Consider the following 15,817-nt stretch of genomic DNA (forward strand, 5'->3'; position numbering starts at 1 on the left):
TGGAAAACAATTTATAATCCACATTGTCAACAGTGGTCTTCTATTTGTAAACTTAGACCATTTTACACTCAGCATAATTATTGATATGTCAAAGTATGCAATTTTGCTGGGTACAGTGGCGGAAGCCTGTTATCACAGCAGCTCAGGATGGTGGGGCAGGAGGATCCTGAGTTCAGCCTCAGCAATGGTGAAGTGCTAAGCAACTCAGTGAGACACTGTCTCTAAATTTAAAAAAATACAAAAGAGGGCTGGGGATGTGGTGGAGTGCCCCTGAATTCAATCCCGGGTTAAATAAGTATGCAATTTTATTTTTTGTTTTGTTGTTTTCCCCATTGTTTTTTTTTTTCCCCCTTTCCTGCCTACCTGGGGGTTACTATAACATATTTTAGAATTCTGTTTTAATTTATGTATAGTATTGTTGAACTACATCAAACTATTATAATTTTTGCTTCAATTCTTAAGCATAATTTAGAAGACACAAGAAGATTCTATGTACCCATAATTTTGCTTACCAGATTCTAACGTTAAGATTCCTTCTTTTTATTATTTCCTTTCTATTTAAAAAACTTTGTTTGCCAATCTTTCAGGGTACTTGCTGGTGTTAAGTTCTCTTTAGTTTTGAAAATGTTTTGATTTCCCCTTCATTCCTAAATGACACTTTCACCAGACACAGGATTTTGAATTAAGTTTTCTTTCAACATTTGAAAACTGTACAAGTTGCTTGTGGCATTTATGGTTTCTGACTTTTAAAAAATCTGTCATTTGAATTATTTTTCCCTTGTTGGTAAGAGGATTTTAAGATTTTCTTTTTGTTTCTCTAGTTTCCAGAAGTTAGACTATGATGTATTTAGTGAGGATTTCTTGAAAGTTTGATCAACTTCTAAATCTGTAAATTTGTATGTTGACAAATTTGGGGATTTTTCGTCATTTTATCTTTATTTTTTCAGCCTCATCCTCTTTCTCCTTTTTACTAGGACTCTAATCATAACAATGTGGGATCATATTCAGGCCCCTGAGGTTTTGTTCCTCTCCTCTCAACCTCCAATTTCCTTTCACTATTCAAAATGGGTAAATTTTATTGTTCTATTTTCAAGATCATTGAATTTCTCCTTTGTCCTCTCTATTCTATTGTTGAACCTATCCATTGAGGGGTCTTTTGTTGTTGTTGTTGTTGTTATTTTGGTTCCTGTAATTTTCAATTTTCCATTGGATTCTTCTTTATATTCTACATTCTATTTCTTTGCTATTTATTTGTTTCACAATCATGTTCATAATTATTTGTTTATGTTCATAACAATCATGATCATAATTACTTGTTGAAATCTTTATGATGGCTGCTTTAGAATCTTTTGTCAGACAATTTCAACCTCCATCATCATAGTGTTGGCAATTATTTCATGCGGTTTCAAATCTTCCTAGTTCTTGATATGACAAGAAAATTTCAATTGAAACCTGGATATTTTGGGTACTTTGAGATTAGGGATCTTATTGAACTTTCTCTTTGATGGATTCTTCTGAAACAGTTTCAAAGAGATAGTAGGGAGGAATCTCTCCTCTTCAGGTGGGATAAAAGTCCAGGACCCCTACTTTAGCTTACACTGCCACCTGAGGAGAAGGTTCCTCATTAATGCTGGGCAAGGGCTAGAAGTTCCACCCTTCAGTATACCTCTGATATCTCTCTGGCTGGAAGAGGTAGGATTGCTAGGGGTAGAGATAGGACTTCATTAACAGCCAATGACAATAAAAGTCCCACCTTGGGAGAGAAGGTGGGGCATTTCATTACAACCTGGTAAGTGTAGAAATCTAGGCTAAGCAGTGGGACTTTGCTGCTCTGAGGCAAGGTAGAGCCACACGTTTTTCTCTAGTGTTTGGCTATGGGACAGCAGTTATTTTTTAGAAGATTTCTGTCTCGCTGGGGTGCCTCTTTTTTGGCTCTCTGACTAGAGTGTGCTTTTGTTCTGGCTATTTTTGTCTGCATACATTTGGATAGTATTGAGTGGCCAGCTTTGCCAGCCCCTAGTCTAGGGTACATGGGTCAAAACAGAAAACCCATAGAATTCACCACCATGTCCTTCTTCAGGTCCTGAATCCCAAGACACTTAGCCTTTGTTCTCTCCATCTTCAAGAATCTTATTACACTTGTTTTGTATATAATGTTCAGGGATTTTAGTAGTATTTAACAGGAGTATGTATTCAATCTTCCAAGATTTATTTTTACATAATCAATAAACATTTCTAAAAGGATATGTGAAATTTAACTAACAATGGGATCATATATTTTTAAATGTTGAGAGTACTAATTTAAAGATTTTCCTCTAACTTGTTAAGCAGTTCACGATTACCTATAAATCTGTTTAAAATCCTAAGAGCTTTTAAAATCATTTTCTAAAATCAAGATTCTTTCCATGTCTATTTATTAGCACTGTCCTAAAATATCCACCCCTTCCACTTCTTGCTTCAAAGGATGATTTTTCTAATAATATTGAGTCCTAAGTGTCACTATTTTCTTATTTAGTTTTTCACCCCCATGGTTAATTCTAAATATAGAACATACTTTCACAGGCTAGCAAAAAAAATCATGTTCATGATTTAAATTTTTCTAATATGAAATGTAAAGAAAATGAAGAGTCTACTTAACTACTGATGTTTAATCTCACATATCAGAGATTTCAATCATCATATATTTTTAACTAGTAACTTCTTGGGGTTTGGGGGTAGTGCTGGGGAATCTAACCCTGGCTCCACACATGCCAGGCAAGCATTCTATCACAGAGCTATGCTCCAGCCTCAGTAATCTTTTAAACAAAACTTAGCATTTTTAAAGTCCTTAATGGAAAGAAAAACAGGAAAGAAATTCAACTTATGAACTGTTCACAATAACATACAAATGTTAAAAATTCTACTAAATTTTTAAGAAGTTCTCTTTTTAAAAAGAAATAATTGCCAAACTCATAAACCTCATAGTTTCTTAATGCTATAATAAGTAACTTTGCAAATTGTTAAACATCTAGTATTTAAATGTTATTTTCATCTGACTGTATGTCAAAATAAGACTTCAAAATATTTAAAATCAACAACAAAAAAAGTTAAGATTACAATATTTACAGAGTAATTTAAGATATTTTTATTACTAGCAAAATTATCATGAGACATTAGCTATTTTTCCCTGTTGAGCAAAATGGCTCCAAGTTTAGAAGACAAAGCAACATCAAAATAAATAAATAAATCACTTTCTGTACCATATTTAATAATTAACTGGAAACAATAACATGATGTGGAAAATGTTCATTATTTTTAGCTATGAAGTTTGAAAAGAGTTCAAAAACTATAAATCTAATTCTTCTGATGTTTATGTAATAAACTAGTGAACTTTTCAGCTCATCAAGGAGTCTGAATACCTGTTATGTAATTGAGACACTGCTTTCCCTTTATTCAAAACTTATCTTTCCATCTTGATAACATATCAATGTTAAATTTAAACAATTACTATCACCACTAGAATAGCCTGAGTAAGACATACATAAAGACGGTAGTCAAAACTTAATATCACTCAAGTTGTGATTATTGCTAAGTTAGAAGATACACTGTAAATTATTTAAGTATACTAAAAAAAAACTGTCAGTCAACCAATTTTCCTTTTTTGGAGGAACACACAAAAAATTTTAAATCTAGACCCCCCCTTTTGGGGGAAATTAAAGGTATATGAAAGATCTAAAAATGGACTTTCCATGGAGTAGTCAAGAACATAAATTTTCTCTCTATAGAAGTTACAACATATCACAAAAGAATAAAAATTTCAAATTAATTAGAGCTACAGTTGTTTTTAAAAATATATATATTATGACTATGATGTTTCATGATTTATTACTATACTAACAAATGAACATAAGGCTAGTTGAATCAATATGCTAAAAATTATGTTAGTAGCCTATGGAAATTTAAGCAATTTCATATCCCATCCTTCTTAATTATCAGGAAACCAACATTGACATAAACCAAGTAAGTAGAGCTCTAAGAAACTTTGCTATTTATCTTCCACTTTATCCTAGTTAAAGCAATATTGTAAAAATTGCTCTGGGAAAGCCAAAATTAAAGTCTGAATACTCATGCTAAGTAAGTGTGGCCACGAATCTTACTTAAAAGATTATAGAATAAAACTCTTTAGTCATGAGTTTACCTTGTCAGCTTTTAGCTTTCTAAGGAAAGATGGATTGTCATATCCTTTTGCTTGCCTTGCCTCTTGCAAATGGTTGATCATCCACACGTTTTTCCTCTGTTTTGCCAGATCAAGTGCTGATTCACCCTGATAATATAAGAATTTTATATTTAAAATAAAAGAAAAAGCAGAATACTTTAGTTAATAACTAAATTTCCACAAAAATAAATCAACCATATTATTAATTCATTTACATCATTTTGCTATCAGTTAAAGTCAAAATTATGTATGTAAACCATTACATATCTGTTAACAATTTTCCAAAGTACAATAAAAAAAATGTGTTGTCTCATCTTATTCTATAGATTCTATTTTTGCTTGCATTTTGACATATTAGAGAGCAAATCAAAAAGTAGGTATTTTAGTACCTGCTGGATCAGAGGCTATCACTTAATTTATCAGTTATTTCATATTCTGTATGGATTAGTAATACTTATTGATATAAAACGTTCTGCTATATACAGTACCAAGTTGCCAGAAATCTCAGTAAAATGGTAAGAGTCAAAGGAAGAGAATAGGGAAGAAAAAGAAATGTCAAGTTCTATTCTGCTACTACTGTACTGGCATTCTTGACCTATCTTAAATTCATTCACCCAACCAGAAATTTCCAAAGAGAATAGAAGTGATAAAAATAGTGTAGTACAAGGTATAAACTAGCAGGTTTAATGCTAAGAAAAAGAATGCCAGGGAGTATAAGCAAGTATAACTAAAATGCACTAAACAAGCTAAGAAATAAACATTCCCAATTCTATAGGTTTCTTTTTGCTTTTACTAATTTAAAATTGAATTTCTACTTTGGCAAAATCGATACCTACATTTCCACTTTATTTAATGTCCTCCTTTATTTTTCTACTATGTCAAATTGAAAACTGAAATGAAAATTGTCAAAATTTGATGAATGTATAGACAGATATTCAAATTACTTCAGAAAAATATAAAAAAAATTTTCAAAATACCATGTGAAAAAGAATAAAGGAATAAGAAGCCTTAGGGTACCTTACTCGTGAAAGATGATTACTTATCAAGTTTGAAATGTGATTAAAAAAAAACAAAACACTAAAATTAAAAATAAACAAAAAATAAAATATACCACTACCACCAACAGCAACAACTATTACAAAACAACAATAACAACAAAAAGCCCAACCAATCTTTTAATATCAAAATCAATGGTATTTAATAAGGAATGGGCTAATCTAGGTGTCTCTTCCACAAATAGGGATATTTATTTTAAATATCTCCTTGCTTATTCCAGAATTCCATCACCTAAGTTGTCAGAACCAGCTAATTAATCCAAACTATAAATATTACCTGAATAATAGCAATCCCTTGGGTAACAACTCCCAGAGAATATCCTGCAGTTGCCTCGGTCCAGCTGAGCATCCCTTCCACTAGAGGGCCATGTGACACCTAAGGATTGCCTAGACAAAAAGATTGAGGGAGCTTTAAAAAAATCTTTCAACTCCTCTAGTCATCTGACTGTTTTTGTATAGTTATTTTATTCAGCTGGCAAAATAAACAAGCAATTAATTTAAAGGATCATACTAAAACCAGGCAGGGTTCTGAATCAAGTCTATATTTTGATCACTCCATGTCTCAGCCAAAATAATAAAATAATACTAACAATAGTGACCTCAGCAAGAATTCACATGGAGTATTTATAGACTATGTAACTGCTAAGAAATTCTTTAAGGGTTTTGGTCAGATAAACTTTATGTCTAAGGTGGAAGATCACTCAGTTTTGCCTTAAATGAGAATGAATTTTACTGTAAAAACTAAGGAAAAATTCATTAGAGACCATCTAGGTCAGGCGTTGAAGAGGTAATGAACAACTATTTTCTGAAAAGTTTCTTACCTCTTTTCAAGAACCCAGAAATCTTTCAAATATATTAATTAATTATGAGAGTTCAGTAATTTTACATTCCATAAAGCTAAAATTATTCTTTGATAATTTTAGAAGAGATCATAAATGCTTGCGCAGCACTCAGTGATTAATTTTTCTCCCCAAACTCAATTCATCTAAATTAACCTACTTAACCAAAAACATACACTAGGGGATAAAATATTATCTTTAAAAACTTCACAAATGAGATACTACCATAAAAAAAGAGCTATGGCATAGGCCATAATTTTTTGTTTTGTTTTGTTTTTTATTCTTCTTACACCAAATCACCCCACATACACATACACACACTGTTGCTACTTAAATGGAAAGGTTCAACCTTATTCTATGTAACTATTATCTATAGCTGGAGTTCTTAAATTCAAGGAGTCACATCTGATGAAAGCCAATGATTCTTTCCTCATAAAATACTGATTCACATTAACTTTTTTCTAACAATTTTAGGAAGTCCATTGGTGGACCCCAAAATGAGACCCTCTAATAGAGTATACAGCTATTCCTGATCCTTCCAAGGATCAAAAAATTGCCTGACATTTAATATCAACTGTTTTCAAAGTTAAGTTCTATCTTATACTGATAGAAGAATCATTTTTATGTTAAAAGAAGTAAATTCCTTACTCAACTTATTTACAAGAGCAAATCTTTAGGCAGATTTCTAAGAAATTTAAGCTTAATTTTACTAGGATTTTAGAAGAAATAGGATCAACTAGCAGTTATTACACAAAGTATACTTTTTCACTTTCTTTGAAGAATAACTTTAGAGTTAAATCCAGATTTGTAGGCTACATCCTACTGTTGCAATTCATTTTTATCAATAAGATTCTCTTTCCTAAGACTTTTAAAATGAAAAAAAAGTATTGGTATAAACTTTGTCAAATTTCTAGACAAAGGAAAAAAAACAATTTTTAAATTTTTTCCCTTTCAAAATTTGCAGCAATCTATATTCAATTAGTTAAATACAGTCCACATCACTGCAAACTGAATATAATCCAAACAGAACTAATTCCTATTAACTTCACTGCCAAAAAAGTATTTCCTCTTCAATCTATACAACCTCAACATGTATCACAAGACAATTAAAAGAAAACCTAAGTGACTGATAATATTTTCTTTCATTCCCTTATATAATATACCTTTTCATTTCTGCTCTAAAATATTATCTCCAACTCCATTCATTTCTTTCCATCCCTACTCCTCAGATGGTATGCTAAGCTAACATCGGTTACTTTCCTGATTCACTACAATGGCTAACTGACCTCTATTCCTTCCATTCTTTTAATTCTTCAATGCATTCTTCCCCAATCAAAGTAAAATTTTAAAGATATTTAAAACAAAAAGCACATCCCACAGGCAGTCTACATAAATCATTCTAACTGCCTCCCATGACTTGAAGATTCTCATCATGGCACTGCACAATCTGACACCTGCCTCCCAAGAGACTTCAGTTCCTTGTTCACAGGCCAAACTGTCTGTATTTCTACACCTCAAACACAGCAACCTCATCCTGCATGCTTGCATGGTCCTCTACAAGGAAGTTTTTTTCCCACATATAAAAACTTTGAGCAACATATATATATACTCTTTCTTATCATGTGATTCTCAAAGCACACATCATCTTCTCAGAAGTGTTTTCAAGTCACAACTGATGTGGCCCTCTCAGTACTATCACTCAATTACATTTGTCTTTTTAAAAATTTACTTATTGTCTATTTCCGCATTAAAACATAAGTTCTGGACTGGGGTTGTGGCTCAGCAATAGAGCACTCGCCTAGCATGTGTGGGACACTGGGTTCGATCCTCAGCACCAGATAAAAATAAAATAAAGGTATTGTGTCTACCTATAACTAAAAAATAAATATTAAAAAAAAAGAAAAAAACCATAAGTTCTAAGAAAACAGGATCGGGCTGGGGTTGTGGCTCAGCGGTAGTGCTTGCCTAGCACGTGTGAGGCACTAGGTTTGCTCCCCAGTATCACATTAAAAATATTAAATAGAGGTATTGTGTCCATCTACAACTAAAAAAAAAAAAAGAAAAAGGAAAAGAGGGATCATATCTATCTTAAACACTGTGCCTACCTATAACTGAACAAACAAATATTTGTAAATGAATGAAAATGGTTTTATTAAAAGGTGGTAACTACACTTATGCATAATAGGAATGTCAGATCCCAGAAGAAAAGGCATTTGATACTTATTTCATCCTTTTAATTACATAAAAAGTGGAGTTTAAAACAAAAATCTACTTTTTTATCCCACATTCTTTTTTTTTTTTTTTTTTTTTGGTACCTTATGGTTGTACATAATGGAGGGCTTTGTTGATACATATTTATACATGCACACAATCTAATTAAAAGTCTACTTTTTAAGCAAAGTGGATAAAAAGACAATTTTTTTTTGCTAAAAGTATATATGTTGCTTTGAGCAAATGGAATTCCTCCCTAAACTTTATTTTTTATTCTTTTTAGAAATAATGTCACCTAGAAGCCACTAGACAATTACATTTAAAATAACCTTGTAAAATAGCCAACTTTGAACATATGTCAAAAAAACTAAAACACTAATAAAATTGTGCAGGAAAAAATTACATGAATAAAATGCCCACAGGCATAATAATTAGCTCCATTATTTGTCACTAGACTCTACAAAGTATTCACATGAAATTGCACTACCAGCCAAGGAAACTACATTTCATTTTATCTGATCCTGGTATCAAATAGCTAATGTGCCTGAACTTAAAGGACAATAAAAAGAAAAGGTACAAAAGTACTTAAATAATTTCTCTACTGTTACCATTACTTCTCTGTTGAAATTCATTATATAATATTTCTTTTATTAAGATTAAAGATTTATGCAATGGTTAATGGGAATCACAACTTTCCATTATTTATTTGAAGATATGTTAAATTATAAACAATTCCTCAAATACTTAAAGATCACGATTGAAGAGGTTTCCTAAAATTTTATATAAATAGAAAAAAAAATAAAGCTCAAAAATAAACTACTGGTTTCAAATTCTACAACTGTGTCATTTTACAATTATAATTCTTTAGTATCACCATAATTTCAATATACTGTTATGTATTCAACATACTATGGTTATTGGCAGAAGGTATGCAGACTCTTACTATCTGCCATTCTGAAACAGTTCAGTTTCTTCAAGAAGATAAAACTAAATACATTGAAATGTTTTTTCTAGTGCACGATCATTTTAGTAATGTCTGTCTAGTAGCAAAGACAAGTAATATTAGAAAGCAATTCAGATAGTAAAATATGAGAAAACCTCACTAAATTTTTCACTTAGTCAAACTTCTTCCTTATCCTTTTGGCCTGGGGTCAGCCTAATTTACTAGTCCCAGTGCCGTGAACTTTTTAAAGGATACTATTTAAAACTTTTTGGAAAAGCAAAAATCTCTCTATAATTTCTGAAGTGACAGAAAGGATCCTGGAAGAATCATTTTGAATGCCAGCTTAGGTAAAATTCAAGACTACGCATATCTTCATTTGTTCAGCCAATACTAAAAGTGCACATCATGTCTCAGGCACTATGGTATGCTAATTTTCCTCTTGCCCTGTTTAGTGGCAGATAATGAACTTTTCTGATAACTTTGGGTAAGGACAAGAAAATTTGAAAGTTTTAAAAAATAAAGAAAATATGTGATTCTATCATTTCTTATTTTTCATTATTTACTTTTAACTAAAATTAATATTTGTAACTAGACTCATTTCTGAAAATTGGTTATAATCTTAAATAAATCATAATGAAAAACCAGTCTAAGCTATTTTATCATAATAGTTTAACCTTCTCTTCTTAAAGTAACCAAATCTAGAAAAAAATTACACATTGGAACATAAAGAAATGCCCTGATCCAGCAAGAGATACCTACTTTTTGATTGGCCATTTCAGGTTAGTATGTGGCCTGAACTACCTTCATACTTAATTAGCACATATCCTTTAGACATTTATGAAACATGACTCAGAAAATACTATGACTTATAGCCAAAATTAAAGAACATTTGTCAAAGGGCACAGTTATTTCTGACAGTCATTTCACAAGAAGACCCTGTTCCTTAAAGACATAGTGGATCCTGAAGCTTTAGAAATGAGAAGCATCAACCAAAATTTGAGACTACCAATAGAATTCTCTTGAATATATTCATAAAATGTATACAAATCTCTAAATGTAAATGTTAACAGTGCGTGTCGCTTAGCTAATTTTATTATACTTTTCCTGGGTTAGTTCACCATTTAGGGTGGGGAGGAGGTTCTCCTATAAATATCATAAAGATATTTATCAAGTTTAGCAGTCTTGACCTTTAAAAAAAATAAGACAATTAAATGAACAATTCAAAGAATTACTAAAATTTATATTATGAATAATATGGTCTAACTACATACAAACTTATCTTCTCTGTAATGATCTAAAAGAATCTAGAAAACTATTCCCTTTCATCTACAAAAATACAAACAATGTAATTTCCAAAAACCAGCATAAATTCACTCACTAATGAAAAGACCACCAAACTATAAAAATTATTTCAATACCAAAAGATGACAGTAAATGATCCAAGTTTTCAAAACAAATTATTGCATGGAAGCAATGGGTTCAACTAAATAAGAAGTTTCTTCCAATTTTCACAGTCTATGAAAATTTTTTTTATTGAGGAATTCATATATTAAGAGCCACATTTTATACAGCATAATAAACACAAGATAATTTTACCTTGATGTTCTGGGCATCAACATTAGCTCCAGCTTCCAGAAGAAGACTAATGACTGTGGTATTCCCTGCTAGTACTGCCCAGTGCAGGGCAGTGTTTTTGTGATACTTGTCACCAAGGTTAACTGAAACATTGAATGTTAAAAGCAATCTAGTTGGATCCACACTGAAAAGGAAAAAAAAAAAAAAACAACAACAACAACCCTAATTTCAATTATCGAAATCATTACAGATACTAAACTGACTGTGGTTGCATTGGCATTCCATCTTGGAACACTTCTAATCTACTCAACAACTTTATATCAATAATGAGACAATATTCTAGTATGATGTATGACGCATGTGCAACCCATATAAAGTAATATAGTTCCAAGAGATAGCACAGCATACTTGGTCCTAACATCTTCTATTTTAATGTAGGAACTGATATCATTAACTCCTATGTAATTAAAAAATTTAATTTTTTAAAAGTTCAATCTGGACTTTTCCAAAAATGATTTAAAACATCTTACAAATTAATACATAAACTTGCCAATGTAAATCATATGAAAAATTAATTACTTTTCAAAGAAGATAATCTCTCTGTCAATTCTTAGAAATTGTTAAAAGGAGGAATAGATTAAGAAAATACAATTACTGAGGTAGAGGTAAACATAGACATCAAAATATCCAAAGAGGTAATTTATGTTATATACTATGTCACATAAAACTTGTAAACATTAGTAATATAACATTTATTGCTTTTTCTCATTACTTGCTTCACAATGTATTATCCTAAAAATGATCTGAATATGTATGTTATAATGGTTACATACCTATGTGTTCTATAAGCTGCCCACATTAAAGGTGTCATTCCATTCTGATCCATCATATCTACATCCTGAAAGAGTAAAGTAAAACAGTAAAAATTTTATAAGTTTCTAACCAAAATTACTTGGAAAAAGCTAACTGACACATTGTGGAAGCCAATACATTACTACTCAATCAAGGATGGCTTATAAAACTTTCAAAATCTTTATTATCTTTAAAATAAAAATAAGTATTGCCACTAATACTTTAATTGATCAGCATGTTATCCTTTCACAGTTTTCCCTTTTAAGATGCCATGTATTTAAGAATCTTTACCTATTCTGCCTTTCAGCCACAAAGGACAGATAAAGTGATTCAAATCTCTGAAAAACTTGTTTATGCTAATGTCTGATAGGAAGGAAAAACAACCCTATTTAGCCCTAAGTATTTCAAAACAGAATAAAAGATATAATTTTTTTAATAAACTCAAACGTTTATTTTTTATTATGTTATAGATGTACATTTTTAGAGTTAAATAAATCTGCAAAGCTTGTGAGGAAAAAGTGATAAAGCAATCCTCTACCTTACTTTCCACCACTTTCAACTTTTTTAACTTCATATCTTCAAAATAGACTCTCTAATTACTATATCTTGATTTTTCAGCTTCAGGCATTATCTTCTGGGACTCTTCAGTATGAAAAATGAGAACTTTCCTCCTTCTGCTTCATCACAAAAACACATCTTTTCTATTGTTTTTTATCAAGATATCTACTGTGACTTATGTTATTCATGTTTTCACTACTTTTATCATAAATATGTATTCTCTCCCTGGCCAAACAATGTAGTAAACTATAATTATTTTCCCTCTTCTACTTAACTTTTACTTTTTCTGGAACTGTCTTCTTCTCCCTTTTGCTTAGTTTTTGGCAAATCTGAAATAAAACTACCACCTCCTAAATAAAAATTCTACCCTAACTCTAAATCTCCTTTGAAGACATTCTGATGTATCAGGAAGTGTATCAGTTTCACTGCTCTGAAATAACCCTCTCTGATCCACCCCAATCTGGTCTGATTATCCTCTCTATACCTGAGGAATCTGTCTCTCAATCAGAATAGGAATCTCTAAGAATCAATATTTAATCTATCTTTGTGTTCTCAGTACCTAACAGAGTAAATGATCAAAATGTTAAGTGAAAAGACATATTCATTGACTCTTCTGGGATTGAGAAAGGGATAGGCTTTAGAATAAGATAAACATGGTTTAGAATTCCTAGCTGTACCATTATTTAATCACTTTTATACTAAAGAGTGGGGTGGGGATCAAGCCTCTAAACTTCAGCTTCTTCATTTAAAAAAAAAAGTGACCTCAAAAAACAATTTCATAAGACCCTTAAGTAGAATTTAATGATTATTAAATAGAGTAATGTGAATACTAAGTCCCATAGTCTGGAATGTAACATATTCAGTAAATATTAAGTTTTTCTGCTTCCTTTCCTCATCTCCCATTTCCAGGTTATATCAAATAAGCACTTCTAATCCAAGATGTCTTCCTTAATTTACCAATCAGTGAGAAGAGAACAGTTAGAAAAGTATCCTATAAAACACTGCATATCTCCATGTAGCAATTCTCTGTGAGCCACTGTTACTGATGGGACCATGTCTCAAATGTTAATATTATCCAAGTGAACTGAGGAAGACAAAATAGCTAAGAATTACTATATTAGAGAACTAGAATACATCCTTGTTGGCAATAGTTAGTCCCTCACCACAAATACTATAATACAGTGTTTTGCCTTATCCATCATATGCCAAGAATCAAACCCAGGGCCTCATATATGCCAGACAATCTATCTAAACACTGAACTATATTCCCAGCCTTTAAACATGTGACTTCTTATGCTTAAATTTCTTAGTAGTAACAAGTCTTTTCATATCCTTTTTAAAAAGTGATAGTATCAAAAATACAGAAAAAAAAATTTTTAGAGAATGTAACTATGTCACAGCTCCAAAAAAAGAAAAAGAAAAAATGAAATTCAATCTTTTCTCTCTTTGGGTTGGAATTTTTAACTTGGTACTTCTTTTTCAAGTTTAGTCTGGACACATGTGTATTCTCTATTAGGAAGAAGGAAGAAATAACAATCTCTGAACAAAAGCTTACGGGAATCCCATGATCAAAAGGGCTCCAAAAACTAGTATTTTTCCCCTCTTTCTCTTAAAAATCATCCAAAAGAATTGACAGTAAGCACTGAATATATTTAACAGATTACTAAAACAATTATGAAGAATAGAATGGCAAACTGAATGGAAATGTTATTTATCTTAACAATGTAAAGTTGGTTACAAAAAATGGAGAAAAAAATGAAAAAAAAAACAAAACTGAAGAGAGGGTATGCTGAAAGCCTCGTCTGTAATAGCTAAGACTTAAAGAGTATTATCTAAATCAAAGTAATATAAATACAGTTTTATATTTTTCACAACAAAGTTAACACTAAGAAAAATAATATTATTGACCTAGAGCAGTGAAAGAGAAGTGAAAGAAGAAATAAAAATACATTAATTTTGTTGCTCATAAATGGGAACTGATAAAATTTGGGCAACTACCTGACTAAACAGAGGTGGTGGGGGGAATGACTAAGTAAGGAAAGGCCACCACACAGCAGCAGTAGGAACAGCAAGCACAAAGATCCTGAGACAACAGCAAGTCTGAGTTGCTCAAGGAATACCAAGAATGGTATAGCTGAAGCAGAACAAGAAATAAGAGGTGACAGAAGAAAACTCAAAAGATGGTTCTGTAAGGCAGAGAACTTTGGACTATATTCAAAGTATAATGCAAACATACATTGAAGGGTGTTTTCTGTAATTATTTAGCACATACACGGAAAAAAATCTTTTACATTCTAAACTGTTGAAGTAACCTCAGTCTAGGGTAGGCAAGGGAAGAAATGGGATTTCATTTTCTAAGCCAGACTCTTGTATTTTATTTAACTATTTTATAATAAGCATGTGTAATTTTTGTACACAGAAAATACTGCTCATAGGAAAACACTAATCATTTGTCAGACACTTATCACAACCATCATGCATTTTTCATACAAAAAATACTATGAGGACTGGGGCTGTGTTTCAGCGGTAGAGCACTCGTCTCACATGTGTAAAGCCCTGGGTTCAATCCTCAGCACTACATAAAGATGAATAAAATAAAGGTATGTGTCCATCTACAACTAAATGAAAAAAAAAAAGATACTATGATAGGTAGAAAATCTACCCTTTGAGAATTTTATAGCCTACATAATTTTGATGGATTTAAAAATACAAAATCATCCAAACTCCACAATCAATTAACAACAACAACAACAAAAAAAAAGATGGCTCAAAAATTTACACCTCTTTTTTTTTCCCAGTTAAAAACTGCAAGGAAAAAAAGGTGAATTTGTATTGTTAATTCTTCAATTCCCAGGAGAAGATGGGAGAAAAAGAATTATCCCCTTCAGTGGTTGGTCTTCAAAGAAGATCCTAATAGACCTTGCCCCCTGGAATTCACATCCACATTGACCCTTCCCTGCACTGAAAAGGGGCTAGACCTAACCTCACCTTAACTGATAGAAAGGAGCAGAAATGCTGCTGTGCCATGAGACCTAAGACTTAAAACAAAAGACAAAATAGCTTTTGTCTTTCTTTTAGGAGCTCTAAGCCATCATGTAGTAACTCCAGTTGCCTGCTGGAGAAACCACATAAAGTAGTGGTGTGGAGAAGATCTGACATGGACAAAGACAGAGACCTTGCTATCCCAGCCAAGAACAGTTTTCTAGCCATTTCTATCCAAATAGACACAAGATGTGTATAAGTGAGCTAACTCTCCAGCCCAGTCAAGTCCCCAGATGACTACAGCACCCAGCCATTTTCACAAGAAAAACAAAACTGTCACCTCAGAGAACTGTGAGACACAATAAATAGTTGTTGATCTTAGCTATCAAATTTGAGGGTGGTTTGTTAACAATAATAGAATAAACTTCCTCTTCTAACAATTAACTTAATCAGCCTATGCCTCTTTTCGTAAGCTTCAATGTACAATATACAAATGCTACTGCTTAATACTGTCAACAACAAAAAAAAAATCAAAGAATTTATTAAAAAATATAGTATTTAAATTCTAAATCAGTGTAAAATTTTAAATTAAATGACAATAAATATG

The 15,817-nt window shown here is 31.6% G+C and overlaps 1 protein-coding gene across 2 annotated transcripts in view; it reads right to left on the reverse strand.

The window, feature by feature from the left end:
• Positions 1-15,817, reverse strand: part of Zdhhc17 (zinc finger DHHC-type palmitoyltransferase 17) — a 99,056-nt gene that overhangs the window by 27,449 nt on the left and 55,790 nt on the right. For both annotated transcript variants that reach the window (XM_015482971.2, XM_048804750.1), the window contains 3 exons: positions 11,652-11,716; positions 10,840-11,002; positions 4,178-4,303 (listed from right to left, as the gene is read on the reverse strand). In XM_015482971.2, coding sequence (XP_015338457.1) covers positions 4,178-4,303; positions 10,840-11,002; positions 11,652-11,716 — 354 coding nt within the window. The remainder of the gene's footprint in view (positions 1-4,177; positions 4,304-10,839; positions 11,003-11,651; positions 11,717-15,817) is intronic.

Source organism: Marmota marmota, unplaced genomic scaffold, assembly GCF_001458135.2.
Source record: "Marmota marmota marmota unplaced genomic scaffold, marMar, whole genome shotgun sequence".
In the NCBI taxonomy this organism is placed as follows: Eukaryota; Metazoa; Chordata; class Mammalia; order Rodentia; family Sciuridae; genus Marmota; species Marmota marmota.